Source organism: Miniopterus schreibersii (assembly GCF_964146895.1).
Source record: "Miniopterus schreibersii genome assembly, chromosome: 3".
Taxonomy (NCBI): Eukaryota; Metazoa; Chordata; class Mammalia; order Chiroptera; family Miniopteridae; genus Miniopterus; species Miniopterus schreibersii.
In genome coordinates this window covers 27780276-27794974 of record NC_138103.1, presented here as the reverse complement: position 1 = coordinate 27794974, position 14699 = coordinate 27780276, and the positions used below count along the sequence as shown (strand labels likewise).

The 14699-nt window shown below is 39.6% G+C and overlaps 1 protein-coding gene across 2 annotated transcripts in view; it reads left to right on the top strand.

The window, feature by feature from the left end:
* EIF4H (eukaryotic translation initiation factor 4H) overlaps positions 1-14699 on the top strand; it is a 23644-nt gene extending 8945 nt beyond the window's left edge. The window contains exons 2-7 of one of the 2 annotated variants that reach the window (XM_081131768.1): positions 5560-5747; positions 7567-7631; positions 7713-7809; positions 8111-8170; positions 12303-12440; positions 12717-14699. In XM_081131768.1, coding sequence (XP_080987894.1) covers positions 5560-5747; positions 7567-7631; positions 7713-7809; positions 8111-8170; positions 12303-12440; positions 12717-12856 — 688 coding nt within the window. In that variant the 3' untranslated portion in view covers positions 12857-14699. The remainder of the gene's footprint in view (positions 1-5559; positions 5748-7566; positions 7632-7712; positions 7810-8110; positions 8171-12302; positions 12441-12716) is intronic. The other variant, XM_081131769.1, reaches the window with a different exon arrangement.

Genomic DNA, 14699 nt, shown 5'->3' with positions numbered 1-14699 from the left:
TTTCCTGTTTGATACTCACTGCTGCTAGTACACCTGCTTCTGCACTCGAACAGTGTAGCCTAGAGCAGGTTTAGTCTTCTAATAATACTTCAGAATTGTTATTAAACTTCTATGAAGCAATCAGTATTTATGAAGTGTTTTTATGGGCAATTTTAAACTTCATTATAAAATAAAGGTTTGAAATATAACAGACAAGGAAACTTGAGGTAGAGAGAGGTGATTTGGAAAAGGTCCCACACCAAGCTATCTAAAGTCTCAAATGAGTCTTCTCTATGTGTTATTTTTAACCTGTTTCAGAAAGTGCTTTCATAAAACACAGCTTATTTGTTTGAGTAATAATCCCCTCGAAATTTAAACTAATGTCAAAGGTATCTCCTAGGAATTTTAGCTCAGAAATTTTTCTGACATTTGATTTTTTTATTTGGTTGGTAACAACGTATATTATATGCACATGCACTCTCTGGTATTTGTCTCTTAAGTTTCTGGCACATTGTAGATGCTACATAAATGTTAGAGTGGATAGACTGAAATCTACCTAGATTGCCCCAGTCCCACTGCCCTGAAGTGTCTTCAGTGAACTGCTCAATGAAAAGCTAAGAAATACCTAAGTCCTATAGAACTAACTACATCAGGTAGGGTAGTATTTTTTTTTTTTTTAATATATCTTTATTGATTTCAGAGAGAGGAAGGGGGGGGGAAGAGAAGCATCAATGATGAGAGAGTCATTGACCAGCTGCCTCCTGCATGCCCCCTACTGGGGATTGAGACTGCAACCCAGGCATGTGCCCTGAATGGAAATCAAACCACAATCTCCTGGATCATAGGTCGATGTTCAACCACTGAGCCATGCTGCCCAGGCAGATACGGTAGTACTTAGGACTGCTTCAGTAATTCTTGGAAGTGTCTAGAGCAGCGATTTTTCAACCTTTTTATATCATAGCATACATAAACTAATTACTAAAATTCTGCCGCACACCAAAAAATACATTTTTTTGCTGATCTGACCAAAAAAAGGTGTAATTTTGATTTATTCATACCGGACAGCTATTGTTGTATTGGCTGTTGTCATTTTTTTATTGGACAGTCTAAGGGAAAAGAGGTCACTTCCCCTGACTAAATAGTCAGATATTGCATGTTTTAAAAATTACTGCTGCACACCAGTTGAAAATCGCTGATCTAGAGTATTAAGCCAATGGTGGTTTTGTGAGGCTAGGGTGAAATGAGCAAAGTGTTGGACTTGGGTTAATTTAGCTTTTTCCACATCTCTGGTACTTAAAATATTGCTTCCCTAAAATGGAATTCTTCTATCTTCCCAAAGCTGGCTTCTTATCCTACTACATTCTTAGTAGTGTCCCCACCATCTTATTACCATTCATCTAGGCAGCAGCAATTCTTACAAAAGCTCTCCAGGCTCCCTATACTTAATCAGAGGTCATCCGACCCTATCTTTTCAGTTCTACATGGAGCACCCTTTATAAGTTCTCATGTAAACATTTAATATGCCCGTTTAGCAAGCCTTCCTCCCTCCATTTTCCTGATTTATTAAACATACACATGGAATTTATCATCTTTATATTGTCCCCTTCACCTTAAATTTTTTTTTTAAAAAATCATTGTAGCTTTTTGCTTTTTTTACATATACAGCAGGCCCTCAAAGTCATTTTATTCAGTGTGGTTTCTTAATAACAGTGTGATGCTGTAGAAACTTAACTCTTGGTTTATATTAGCCTGTGGCAAAATTAGTTTTGTTATATATTTTTTAAAATATTTATTGATTTTTCTAGAGAAAGGAAAGGAGAGAAACATCAATTTGTTTCACTTGTTTATGCATTCATTGGTTGCTTCTTGTATGTGTCCTGACAGAGATCGAACCTGCAACCTTGGCACATATGAGGATGATGCTCTAACCAACTGAGCTATCCAGCTGGTTTTGTTCTATGTTGTTTTGCTTAAAGTCGCAGAATCTGTCAATGATTAGTGAGAATTTGCTGTATATGTACATACACACACAAACACACGCAGTTATTTGTGTTTTGTAGATGATACTCAGTTGTGAGTGCTTGAAGGCCAGGGACTAGTTTCCATCAAATATTTAATAAATGTTGCATAAATGAATTCAAAGTGTTCATTTTTCGTATTCCATTTTGACATTTTCCTGTATGTTTATACTGTATCTTATATATTCACTGTTCAGTTCCAAAGAGTATCGTATTGAAAATAATTTAGATTTGCCCTAGTTGGTTCAGTGGTTAGAGTGTTGGCCCACAGACCAAAGAGTCCTGGGTTCAGTTTTGGCCAAGGGCATGTACCACGATTGCAGGCTCGATCCCTGGCCCGGTTGGGCGAATGAGGGAGGCAACCAATCAATCAATCAATCTCTCTCTCTCTCTCTCTCTCTCTCTCTCTCTCTCTCTCTCCTCTCTCCCTCTCTCCCTCTCTCCCTCTCTCCCTCTCTCCCTCCCTCCCTCCCTCCCTCCCCCCTCCCTCCCCCTCTCTCCCTCTCCCTCTCCCTCTCCCTCTCTTCCTCTCTTCCTCCCACTCTCTCTGAAAAGCAATGGAAAAAATATCCTTGGGTGAGGATAAAAAAAAAATAATTTAGGTTTTATGGCTATTAAGATAATAACAGTTGTGTTGTATGCTATCAGCAGTGTTAAAAATGCAAAATAAGTAACATTTGCTAAGCTTTGGAGAGGGGGAAGTGGGATGCAATTCACTTATAAACCTATTTTTCTGGTGTTCTTAGAACAGAATGCAGAACAATACTTAATAGTTTCTGTTGGGAAGTAGCAGAATTCTGAGTTGTTATTAAATTTAAAACTTTTAGTCATCTAACAATTACATCATGGCTTGGTTCTTCTGCTTCAGAAAAATGTTGTCTTAAAGAATAAGAGTGAGCGCTGGCCAGGTAGCTCAGTTGGTTAGAGCATCATCCCCATACACCAACCTTGCAGGCTTACTCTCCAGTCAGGGCACGCACAAGATGCAATCAGTGAATGCATAAATAAGTGGAACCAGCTAATTGATGTTTTTCTCTCTTCCCCTCCCTCCTTCCCCCTCCATCACTCCTCTAAAATCAATCAATCAATAAATAAATTTTTAAAAGAATAATATTGCCCTAGCCGATTTGGCTCAGTTAGAGTGTTGGCCCACAGACTGAAGGGTCCCGGGCTCTATTCACAGCCTGTTCGGGGCACATGTGGGAGGCAGCAAATCGATGTCTCTCTCTCATCTTGATCTCTCTCCCCCTCCCTGTCCCCCTCCTTCCCTCCCTCCCTCCTTCTAACACTCTCTGAAAAGCAATGGAAAAAGTATCCTCAGGTGAGGATTAAAAAATAATAATATTTATTACCAAATATTTACCTGGAATTTATCTCAAGGAAGATGTAGAATTTCTTTCATGATACTTCTAGCAATATATGGAAATCCGGTTGCTTTCCAATACTAATGTTCCTGTTTCCCCTGCAAAAAGGGTGACTTTGAGCATATCTGTGATTGCTGTGAGGAGACTCATTTGTTTTAAATATTAATTTTAAAAGAAAAAATACCCTCCTCTTTAATTTTTTCCTTCCTATGTTCTGCAAACATTTTATTTTGAAAATTTTTCAAATCTACACTGAAGTTGAAGGAATGATATAATGGATTCTGACAGATTATTAACAGGTTGCACATTTGCTTTATATATACATACCTTCTCACATGTCTTTTATGGTGAACCCTTTGAAAATAAATGTTGGGCCTGGCCGGCGTTGCTCAGGGGTTGAGTGTGGACCCATTAATGAGGTGGTCACGGTTCAGTTCCCCGTCAGGGCACATGCGTGGTTTTCAGGTTCGATCCCCAGTAGGGGGCGTGCAGGAGGCAGCTGATCAATGACTCTTATCGATGATATTTCTCCCTCTCCCTTCCTCTCTCTGAAATCAATAACAAAAAAAATTAAAAAGAAAGAAAGAAATGTTGGCTGTCTCAACACATCACCCCTGAATACTTTAAGTCTCTTGAGAACAAGGGCATTCTGCTGACTGCAGTACCAGTGGTCACTCGTAAGAAATTTAACATTGATACAGTAATATCTATACATGCCATATTCAAATTTCTTCATCTGCTTTTTCTCTTATAGCTGTGCATTTCAGGATCCAAAGATCACATGTAGCATTGGTTGTCACATTTCATTATTCCCTTGCCTTTTTTGTCTTTCCTGACTGACATATTTGAAGAACCAGGCCAATATAGAAGGCATATAATGTAAGCTTGTTTCATTATTAGTGATACTAAGTTCAGTCACCTGGTTAAGGTGGTGACTGCCAGATTTTTCCATTTGAGAAGGAACTTATCCCCCCCTTGAGATTAATAATCTCTGGGATGATAATTTGAGATCATGTGAATATCTTATTCCTCAAAAACCAGTTTATCAGTGGTTTGGGCATCCATTGATGGTCCTAACCTGAATTGGTTACTACTAACTATATTGCAGAGTGTAGTGATTTTCTAATTAATGTAATTCCTTCTACATTTATTAGCCGATATTTCTTACTGATGGATGTAAAGGATAGCTCCCCTTTCTATTCATTCATTCATTTTAATAGACTATTTTTTAGAGCAATTTTGGGTTCGTAGCAAAATTGGACAGAAATTACACAGTTCCTAAATACACCCTGCCCTTGCACATGCACAGCCTCCTGTTTGCAGAGTAATAAATAGTACATTTGTTACAATCAAAGAACCTCTACATTCATGATGTTATTATCACCCAAAGTCCAGTCACATTAGGGTTTACTCTTAGTGTACATTCTATAGGTCCGCTTGTAGCTGGCAGTGATAATGGTACTTGATACTCTCTACATATATACTGTGTTAGGCAGTGTTTGAAGCACCATATATTTGTTATTTCTCAATAACTCAAGGTCTTTATTAGTATTAACCCAGTTTCACAAATAAATGCTTAGAGAAGGTAAGCTTTGATCATATGGCTGGTAAGTTGCAGAGCTGGGATTTAAACTGATAACTGCAAGTTATCAATGATGAGGCACAGTCAAGGTCCTGCTTTTGCCACTTTTTAGCCCTGTAACCAAGGACAAGTAAACCACTCGAGTGTTGTTATCCATAGACAATGTCAAGAAACAATTGTATATGAATGCGGTAAACTTCAGCAGCTTCCGTAATCCCTCCTGAGTACAACACAATGACTCTTGGACAGTCCATTTGTGTATGTATTAGTATTACTGGGTGTGAGGGAGGGCATTTGCTTAGGTTTTAGAACATAAACACTTTGCAGGTGCTGATTGTAAGTGAATACAGGAGAACCATAGGAGCATATGTTCTATTTGGATTTGATTTTCTAGAGAAATGTATGTTTACATAGATTTCTGTGATTCTGTGGACATTTCTGTCACTAAAAAACAGGTACCTTTTTCATATAACTGTATTTGAAATACTCAGAATTTCTAGATTAGAGTGGAGCAATTCACTTGGGTAGTGTAGCTGCCTGGCAGGCATTTTTATTGTTCCTGATCTGGGACAGGAACACATGGGCAAACTTGAATCCTGTCTGTTTCCCCTCCTAGGTCCCGCGGCACTGCTGGTGGCCATGGTTCCCGCAGCCAGAAGGAGCTGCCCACAGAGCCCCCCTACACAGCATATGTAGGAAATCTACCTTTTAATACGGTTCAGGGCGACATAGATGCTATCTTTAAGGATCTCAGCATAAGGAGTGTACGACTAGTCAGAGACAAAGACACAGACAAATTCAAAGGTGAGTTTGGGGGAAATTCTTTTTACATTATTGTAAGGGGGGAGGAGGGTCTACACCAAAATGTGTTAGTGAACCTCAGGGCTCTAATTATGAAAGTGTTTTAAATGTTTGCTTGGTCCAAGTAGCCTAAATAAACAGCACTTTCAACTCATAGGCCTTCAGTTCTACTTGAGGAAAAATGTTTTACACATCATATAATTTTTAGAAATATGTAGCATATATCCAAGTAAACCTGCTGTTTGCCTGACCTATATAGCAGTGTTGTCTGACAGTAAAGGAGTTAGTGTGGCAGAGAAGTGAACAGATAAATCTGAGGACTTCTCAGGTGTATTTCACCTTAGCTGACTCATGCATTTTTCTTTGTAGTTTTCCTATAATTCAGATATTTATTGTAAAATCCAAAAGATAACCCAGTAAATGTTACCGTTAAACATTTGTGACTTCAGAGTATGTGTTCAGGAGAGGGTTGGCTCAGATTTCAGATAAAGTTAGTGCCTGTGGATTAGCATCTTCAGGCACTTGAGCAGAGGAGGAGGAGGAGGGAGAATCAAATGGCATCATCATGTGACTTTCGAGGCTGTAGGAAGGGAAATGTGCCTGGATCATTAAGTGCATGATACAAGGTACAAGGGCATTTGGTTTACATTATTTATCCATAAGTGTATCCACAGTAAGGAAAGTCACTATGGTGACTTACAGTGAGGAGCTGTACAAAAAGCAGAGGTGTTGCTCATCTGCATGGTTCTCTGTGTAGTGATATTTAACTTTTTGAAAGCCTTTTGACTTTAGAACCTGAAACTTTGTTATCAAGTGGTCAAACAATGAAAACAAATATAATGATTAAACTTGTAAGTCAGTCCCACCCAGTTTGCTTGCTAACAAGCATTAGGAATTCAAACTTAAGGTAAAAATAAGCCAGCCTTTAGGCTGAGTTGGTGGCAGGTTTTAGACTTTGTCTCATAGAGGATCATCTTCAGCAGTTCTAGGGTGAGATGTGTGACTGGGTGGTTGTTGCCTCTTTGAGCTTTAGAGTGGTTTTCTCAGTTTCTCTAAACATTGAATCCACTTAGGGAAGAAGGCAGGAGGGCAGGGGACACTCCCCAGCCAAGCAGTACATTCTTTGTGTAAGTACTTAAAGAACAAATGGTGAACAGGAAAGTTTGGACCCAGGCCTTCAAAGCTCTTGTGGTGTAGTGGGCTTTGAAGGTAAAGTATAATTATCACATAGGATGAGAATCCTCTGACAGGTGTGGGCGTGTGCAGGGTGCCGTGTGAGCATAGTAGGGCAGGGGAAGTACTTAACCCAGATGTAGACTCCAGGTGGCAAAGAAGGAACATGGACAAGAGTGTTGCGTGTAAAGAAAGGCTTATTCAGAGGTTTTTATACCAACTACCTAAGTAGGAGTAGGCACTTTCAGCCTCTCCTTCAGAGCACATCAGTATCAACTTTGAAATCTGTGTTAAAACCCCAGTTAGGGTATATTAAAGTCATTCAGAAATCAGAACCAACAACTGCAGCGATCCAAGAAAGATTTTAATATGGTTAAAAACACAGGAGAAGAAAGTTTTACAAAAACACAGCTGCTGCTTTAGTGCCTGTTTGATTAGCACTTCCTGATAAAATATATCTGAGAGGGAGGGGTACCAATCAAGTTCTATTTATTGAAAAGTAAAACATGTTCTTTTAGGCTCTATTAGTCTGCAGTTATCTAGATGCAACAAAAGTGGTAGTTCTGATGTGGATGATTATACAAATAGGGATCCCACCATATTTTAACCCATAATTTCTTGAGGAAATGGAGTTTGTTTTCTCTTACAGGATTCTGCTATGTAGAATTTGACGAGGTGGATTCCCTTAAGGAAGCCTTGACCTACGATGGTGCAGTAAGTATGTTCATGTTTTCTCTGTCGTGTTAGTAGGTTTTTTTCTTGCTTATACTTACACTGTTTTTCCCTTATCACTAGCTGTTGGGTGATCGGTCACTTCGTGTGGACATTGCAGAAGGCAGAAAACAAGATAAAGGTGGCTTTGGATTCAGGAAAGGTGGACCAGATGACAGAGGTGATTGGTTCTTCTAAAACTGAGCATAAAATTTAAACTTACTGGTTACAACTCTGGAAGGTTACTAATAGAACTCTGTCTTGTAGGTCTGATAGGTTTTTGTGAGCTTTAATAAATGTAAAATCTTAGAATGGATGATGCTTCTGCAAGCCTGGGGTTGTTTTTTCTGTTGGCAGCAAAAACTTTTAATTTTGTTGAACTTCCCATCACATGAGTTGTACATCGTCCCAGTGAATTTTTCCATGTGTGTGCAGCAAGGTAATGATCCAACCTCAACTTTATCTTTTTTGTGTATCCTCAGGAATGGGTGGCTCTCGAGAATCTAGAGGTGGATGGGAGTCCCGGGATGACTTCAATTCCGGTATCAGTATTTAAAGTATCACCACTTAACCTTTTTCAGTGGCCTTGCTGCTGTTGTACATTTCTTGTAAGGAGCCGGCCTGGCCGGACTACTTCTTTAGTTCCTTTGACAAATGAAACTTTCCCAAAAGGTACCCAGGCATGCAATAAGCCTCTGTTAGAACCTAAATACTTGGGGTAGGGCCTGAAAGGTTCTACACCGTGGGCAAGTTAGGCTGATCCACCTTGTTTTGTTACCTTTCCTTAGCCGACTCTTCATTCTCACAGTGACTTTGTCTCATGCAGTAGTCTTTCTAGTCTTCTCCGGGTCTAGCCAAAGGAAACTCCTTGGTGGCTCTTGTGTGTATGGCACAAATAGAAATACTGTTCGTTACTTCTAGATAGAGTATGGAGGTGCTAGAAACGTACAAAAAGCCTTATAACTGGTGGTTCATGATGGCTCCCTCTTAGATGGTAAAAGAGTCCTGGTGACCTGCTTTTTTCTTGAGGGGCACAGAACTCATACCTTTATGATGGGAATGATCCACTTTACCATTCCTATTATTTTTTCTTTAGGGGGAGGGAGGGAGAGAGAGAAACATCAATTTGTTGTTCCATTTATTTATTCATTCATTGGTTGATTCTTGTATGTGCCCTGACCGGGATTGAACCCGAAATCTTGGTGTATCGGGATGACTGTCTAACCAACGGAGCTACCAGACCAGGGCCTACCATTCCTTTTAACTTATCAAGGCAGGCCAATAGATGCCTCCTTGGCTCAACTCAAGGGGGCAGTTTGCATGCCACACCTATGCTTTGAAAGATCTCTTAAAGTTCTTCATCTGTTTTTTTAATTAAGTAATTCACATATGTGGTAAAAATGTCAATTGTAACAGAAAGGTAGAAAATTAAAAATAAGTGTTTTCTTTCCTATAAACGAGGTTATTTCAGTACTCTTTCAATATATGTGAACATCAACACATGCAGCCACCGACCCTTTCACCTTCCCCTAATCAAAACAAAACTCTATAAAGTAATGGGTAAGTATGGAGAAACTGGTGCAAGGTGTCTTCTGAGTCTAAAAAGTTTTTAAATTTATTTCCAGTACTGCTTTAGCTAAACAGATGACTGTTTATATCTGTTGAATAATTTAATTTTTAAAAGTCCTATAGCCAATTAGAAATGAGCTTATTCATAAAAGTACAGTATAATCCAGTAAACCTGTAATTTTATGTATAAGCTAGTCTCTGATTGAAACATGCAACAAGTGTCTTCTCAAAGCCAATCCAGGTGCAGCAGTTAGTGGCTTGGTGAGTGGTGGTCTTTGACTTGCCAGTTGTGCATTTCCTGGTACTATGGAAAGAGCACAGGGAGCTCGTAGCTTTGGAACCGTGAAAGTTAACTAATGCCTTTCTAAAATTGGCATAGCTTGGGCTTTCACTCTTAAGCAGAGACATATAGTGAACATAGCCAGAGAAACTGCCTTGCCACCCACCAGTTTTGGTGTGAACTGCAATGTTTTGATGAAGTGCCCACATGGTAGAGTAATGCCTGTATACATTATTTATGAAAATAGATATTTTTTACTCTTTAAAAGAATGATGCTATTTTTTAATGATATGTGCTGGTTAAAAAAAAATTTTAAGCATCAAGTAAAAATTAAAAAGTCCCACCACCAGAAATAGCCAGTGTGTTAAACTAAACTTTATAAAAAAACACAAACCAAAAAACAAATTCAGAAGGTTCTCATGAATAGTGCCTCCTGGAATTCTCATCAGATTGATTAAAAGATATTTGTTAATGTCAGCCTTGCTTTTCTCATAGTCTTTCAGTGCTCATAAGATACTCTGAAATGAAGTTGTGATAATGTACACTGGTGTTTTACTATACTTTGTCTCATACACCTGGACAAAATAGCAGTTGTGTTTATCTGCCTTGTCATTGTGGGTGTGAGCTGATTTGTTTTACTAAACACTGGCAGCAAAAACTATTTAACTTCATTAAAGGAAAGTAACTTCATACTCACACCGAAAGGTATACTTCACAGTTTAGATTAGTTTAGGGAAAGTGTCAGGTTAAAAGACTGAAGAATCTTATGCTTGACTATATGCATCCCAGTGTGTTTTCCCCCAAAGCAGTGCTCCTATTTGGTCTAAATCTTTTTTTAGAATTGTTTTGATTGCTTGTTTTGTTAAAATGGATATTGTTCAACTCAGTCTCTGAACTGGCTTTTAAATAACTTGATATATTTCCAAAATCCTTGCCACCCTTAAAGAACAGGGAAAGTACCACTGTTGCAGATAGAGTTGATTCTCCACATATGCACTGGTTAGGTTCTATAGAATCAACGAGAATACCAAATTAACAAATACTGATTTCCCAGGGGAAATAACAAGGTTAGGCTCCTTTGAGTCTGATCACAGCATTTTGTCAGCAGATGTATACTTAAACTTGTTTAATGTGTTTTTCTGTTTAAAGACACCATATTTATTATATATTGTTGGTTCATTAACATTGAACTCAACAGCCAGCAGCACTATAACTCCCCAAATGAAGCTTATCTAGCATGTATTTTCTCCCTAGGACACATCATGGCCTTCTTATGCTTAGGAACACTATGACAGCTCTTCAGCACTGTTTGGGGGTCCTTTTTTTAAAAATATATATATATTTTTATTGATTTCAGGGAGAGAGAGAAACATCAATGATGAGAGAGTCATCATTGATTGCTGCCTCCCGCACACCCCCGACTGGGGATCGAACCACAGTCTCCTGGATCGTAGGTCAATGCTCAACTGCTGATCCATGTTGGCCGGGCTTGGGGCCATTTTAAACAGAAATCACCAACAAAAACACGAGCAAAAAAACCTTGCACGAAATAGGTTGTGGAAAGGATATATTTACAGTATGAGCTGAAACAAGGCAGAGTATTGCCTTGTTTCACTCAGCTGAGAACACTAGAGTTGGGCGACTCAAATCTTTCACTGCTGTGTGCATGTCTGAATGGCTGCAAAAACACAAGTATTGATTTGGGGGTTACAAGTAAATTTTAGCAAGTAGATGAATTTGCAAATAGAAAATCTCTGAATAATGGGGACCGGCTCTATAGAAGAATGCCTCAGGCTCAGGATTCTTCTCAGAGATACACTCCTAGAAAGCTTAAGCACTGGCACCATCCTTAGAGTGAGTCAAAGTAGTCACCTTTGAGAGCTTAAACAAAGGGGGCAGGCACTTCTGTTCAATTACAATCTTATGTACATTTTTACTGGAAGTTAACTCTAATTTCAATGGGCCATACTGTTAAAAGGTTAATTAGCTTAAACCCCAGTAACTGAAGGACTGAAATACAAAACTATAAAGCCTAAGCTTCTTCAGTCCATTGAGAAAATACTCTTTCTTCTACACACTGGTAAAGATTGTAACTTACTCTTACCATTTGTAAATGAGGTGCATTTTACTTCTGTTGGTAATTGTTTTAGCAGATACATAAATGAATGGGGGAAACCCCTTTGTCACCAGAGGAGGTGAGATACAGGTTGTGTATGAGGTGCTCTGCTCTTCACTGTTGCCCCCTTTAGGGAGTGGGCCTTACTCCTATAACTGCTTTGTTTACCACACAGGTGCTTTGCTTTTAGAATGATCCACACTGAAACGCAGCAGGAACAGGAAAATGGGGAGTGTCACCCAGAGGTGACTTCGTATTTTTATTTTGTATTCGTGTCTAGTTTTTTCTTGTGACTTTGCATTTTAAATTGTAACTTCTAAATTTCAGGTTTATCTTTTAATAACTGTATAGATTTATAATTGAAAACAGAATAAAATGTGCTTTGAGGATTTTTGTATTATTTTAAGCCATATTAGAATATGACCTCATATAGTGTTTTCCACTTTTCCTACAGGCTAAGAATTTAAACGGCTTATATAATTTTTCTCTCCTAAGAGTCTTTTTTATTTAAAAAGTCTATTAGCATTGAAATTACCAAACAGTTTCACATTTGGACTCATTTTCAATGCACTGTACTTTGGAAAAACTTCAGATGCTGGACAAACTGAAGAACTTAAAATTTTGAAGTCAGAAACAATTTACTCAAGCTGTGTAATCAACTTTGAGACAGTGGTTTAAAAAGTAATTCAGTGTCATCTTTCTTCTTCAGGCTTCAGGGACGACTTCTTAGGAGGCAGGGGAGGGAGTCGCCCAGGTGACCGGCGAACGGGCCCCCCAATGGGGAGTCGTTTCAGAGATGGCCCTCCCCTTCGAGGGTCCAATATGGATTTCAGAGAACCAACAGAAGGTACGGCGACAGCTTGTAAATGGGGGGTACCTTTTCATGATACCTTGACTGTACCGCATGGACATTTGCCTTCTTAAGCCATGCACAGTTGTTACTGTAGACCACTCTTAGTCTTAAATAGGAAGTTTACCTTTATGAGTGTATCTAGGGGTGGAATAGTTCTTCAAGGCTGTTAATTTTTCAAAACTGGGTTGGGCTGTAGAGATCAGCATCAGTTTGGTCATTCTGCCCAATGGGAATGGGATCCATTCTTTATAAACCTTTTTTTCCCCCCAGAGGAAAGAGCACAGAGACCAAGGCTCCAGCTTAAACCTCGAACAGTTGCAACGCCCCTCAATCAAGTAGCCAATCCCAACTCTGCTATCTTCGGGGGAGCCCGGCCCAGAGAGGAAGTTGTTCACAAGGAGCAAGAATGAGCTCACGGTTGGGCGGGAATGGGGCGCGGGGGCAGTTAGAGCGAGGCCGCCTGGCCAGCCCCCGGACCGCAGTCCTGCAGTTACCATTCCTGCACCTGACCTTTGTCGTCCTTTCTTACAAAGGAAACAGAGCTTGTGAGTGCATGTCAGCAGTTAACAAGTGGTTTTTAGTACATTCTTGGCTTTGCTGTATCTAGTGCCTGTTCCGTGCTTTTTTTTTCTCCTGCCTCTCCTTCCCTCGTTTCCTTCTGTCCTCCTTCCTTCTTGCTCCTCGTTTCCTTCCAGCACATGAGTTTCTCTAAAGGGACAAAGGCAGCCACCATGTGGGAGCTCTTTGGATTGAGGTGCTGTTTCATTTTTCTTCTTTGCTTTCTCTTTTTACTTTAAACACACTGGCCAAACTCCAGTCACTTCCTTTGATTTTTTCAGTGCTTCTCTTCCAACCTGCATGTTGAGTTCTGTATTTCTGTGGCTTTTACACACACACACACACACACACACACACACACACACACCAGAAAAGAAGTCACCAGTTGGATAGGATCTTGTTTTTATTCAGCTTTGATCAACATACAGATTTTGAGGCACCTTGTTTTCAAAACAAGGATAAAATATCTGTTGATTCTTGCAAATTTCCTCCCACCCCTATTTATAGGTAGTACTATCTCTCTTGCCCCCTCCCCAAATGGATTATTTGAGCAGAATAGGCTCAAATTTCAAACAGTGAGACCTAAAGGGTAATGTGAGGTGTTGGTAGAGAGTTTACATGGAAGATCAGTCGAATGCACTACTTGTGTTCACACGTTATATTGTTGCTTTTTTGACACTGTCCAGACTGGTTCCCTCCTTTCACCAGCTGTATCAGAGGTTCCTCGATCTGGCTGGATGTATCAAACTGTCTGCTGCTGGTTTCCTTTCCACTGGGCACAGATGCTTCAAGAGACTAAAGGGTGGGAATGGTTAGAGCTGTGCTGGGCTAGCTTTAGAGTGTGGACATTGCTCTTTCCAAATCCCTGTTATCTGTATATTCTGCATCTCTCCTTTGCATTTATCTGTTCCCTAGTTTAACAGTGAGGTGCTGTGCTTCCCACCACCCTTTAATTTTATAATGAAAATGGGCCTAGAATCTGGCACTTTACTCTGTTTCACTTGATGAATTGAGAATTTTACTATGCAGAGCTATCAAGAACCTTAAAATAATTGGTGGGTGGCTGTAAGTTACTAGGTCTCATCTTTGGGACAAAGTCCATTGTTCCCACAGTGTTTGGTGTTAACCCAGGGCTGGGGGCCAGGCAATAGCTTTTGAGCTTGAACACCCATGTGCAGACAAATTCTTTAGCACCTGAGTCCCACTTGTTTCATTGGGAGAAATTCAGGGTAAGCCAGCAGCTAGAGCCCTAGAGAAAAGAGATCCTCACCAGCATGACTGAGGGGTATCCTGGCCCGCGTAGGTAGTAGTCACTAGCTGGCATCCTTGGCTTCCACTCTGTCTTTGTTACAAGGTCTCAGCAATTTACAGAACTCTCTCCCTTCTTTCCTTCCACCTGTCATCTTTGCTTCTGAAATAAGAACCATTTGTGTAACACCAATACTTAAGAAAGACATGCATTATGTGGTTGTAACCAAACCTGATGCTTTCAGATGACCTACTTATATCTTCAATGTGGAAAAAAAGATTAAGAACAAAACAAATTCATCTAAACTTCTGGGCAACCCAGTTGACTTTTAAATGTAAGAATGGAATTCCAAACACTTAACACATTCAGCTATATGACAGAAAGTAAATCTATGGATATGGTATTTTGTGAATGATCTTTTAAATAAAAGAAAACCTTACGTAATA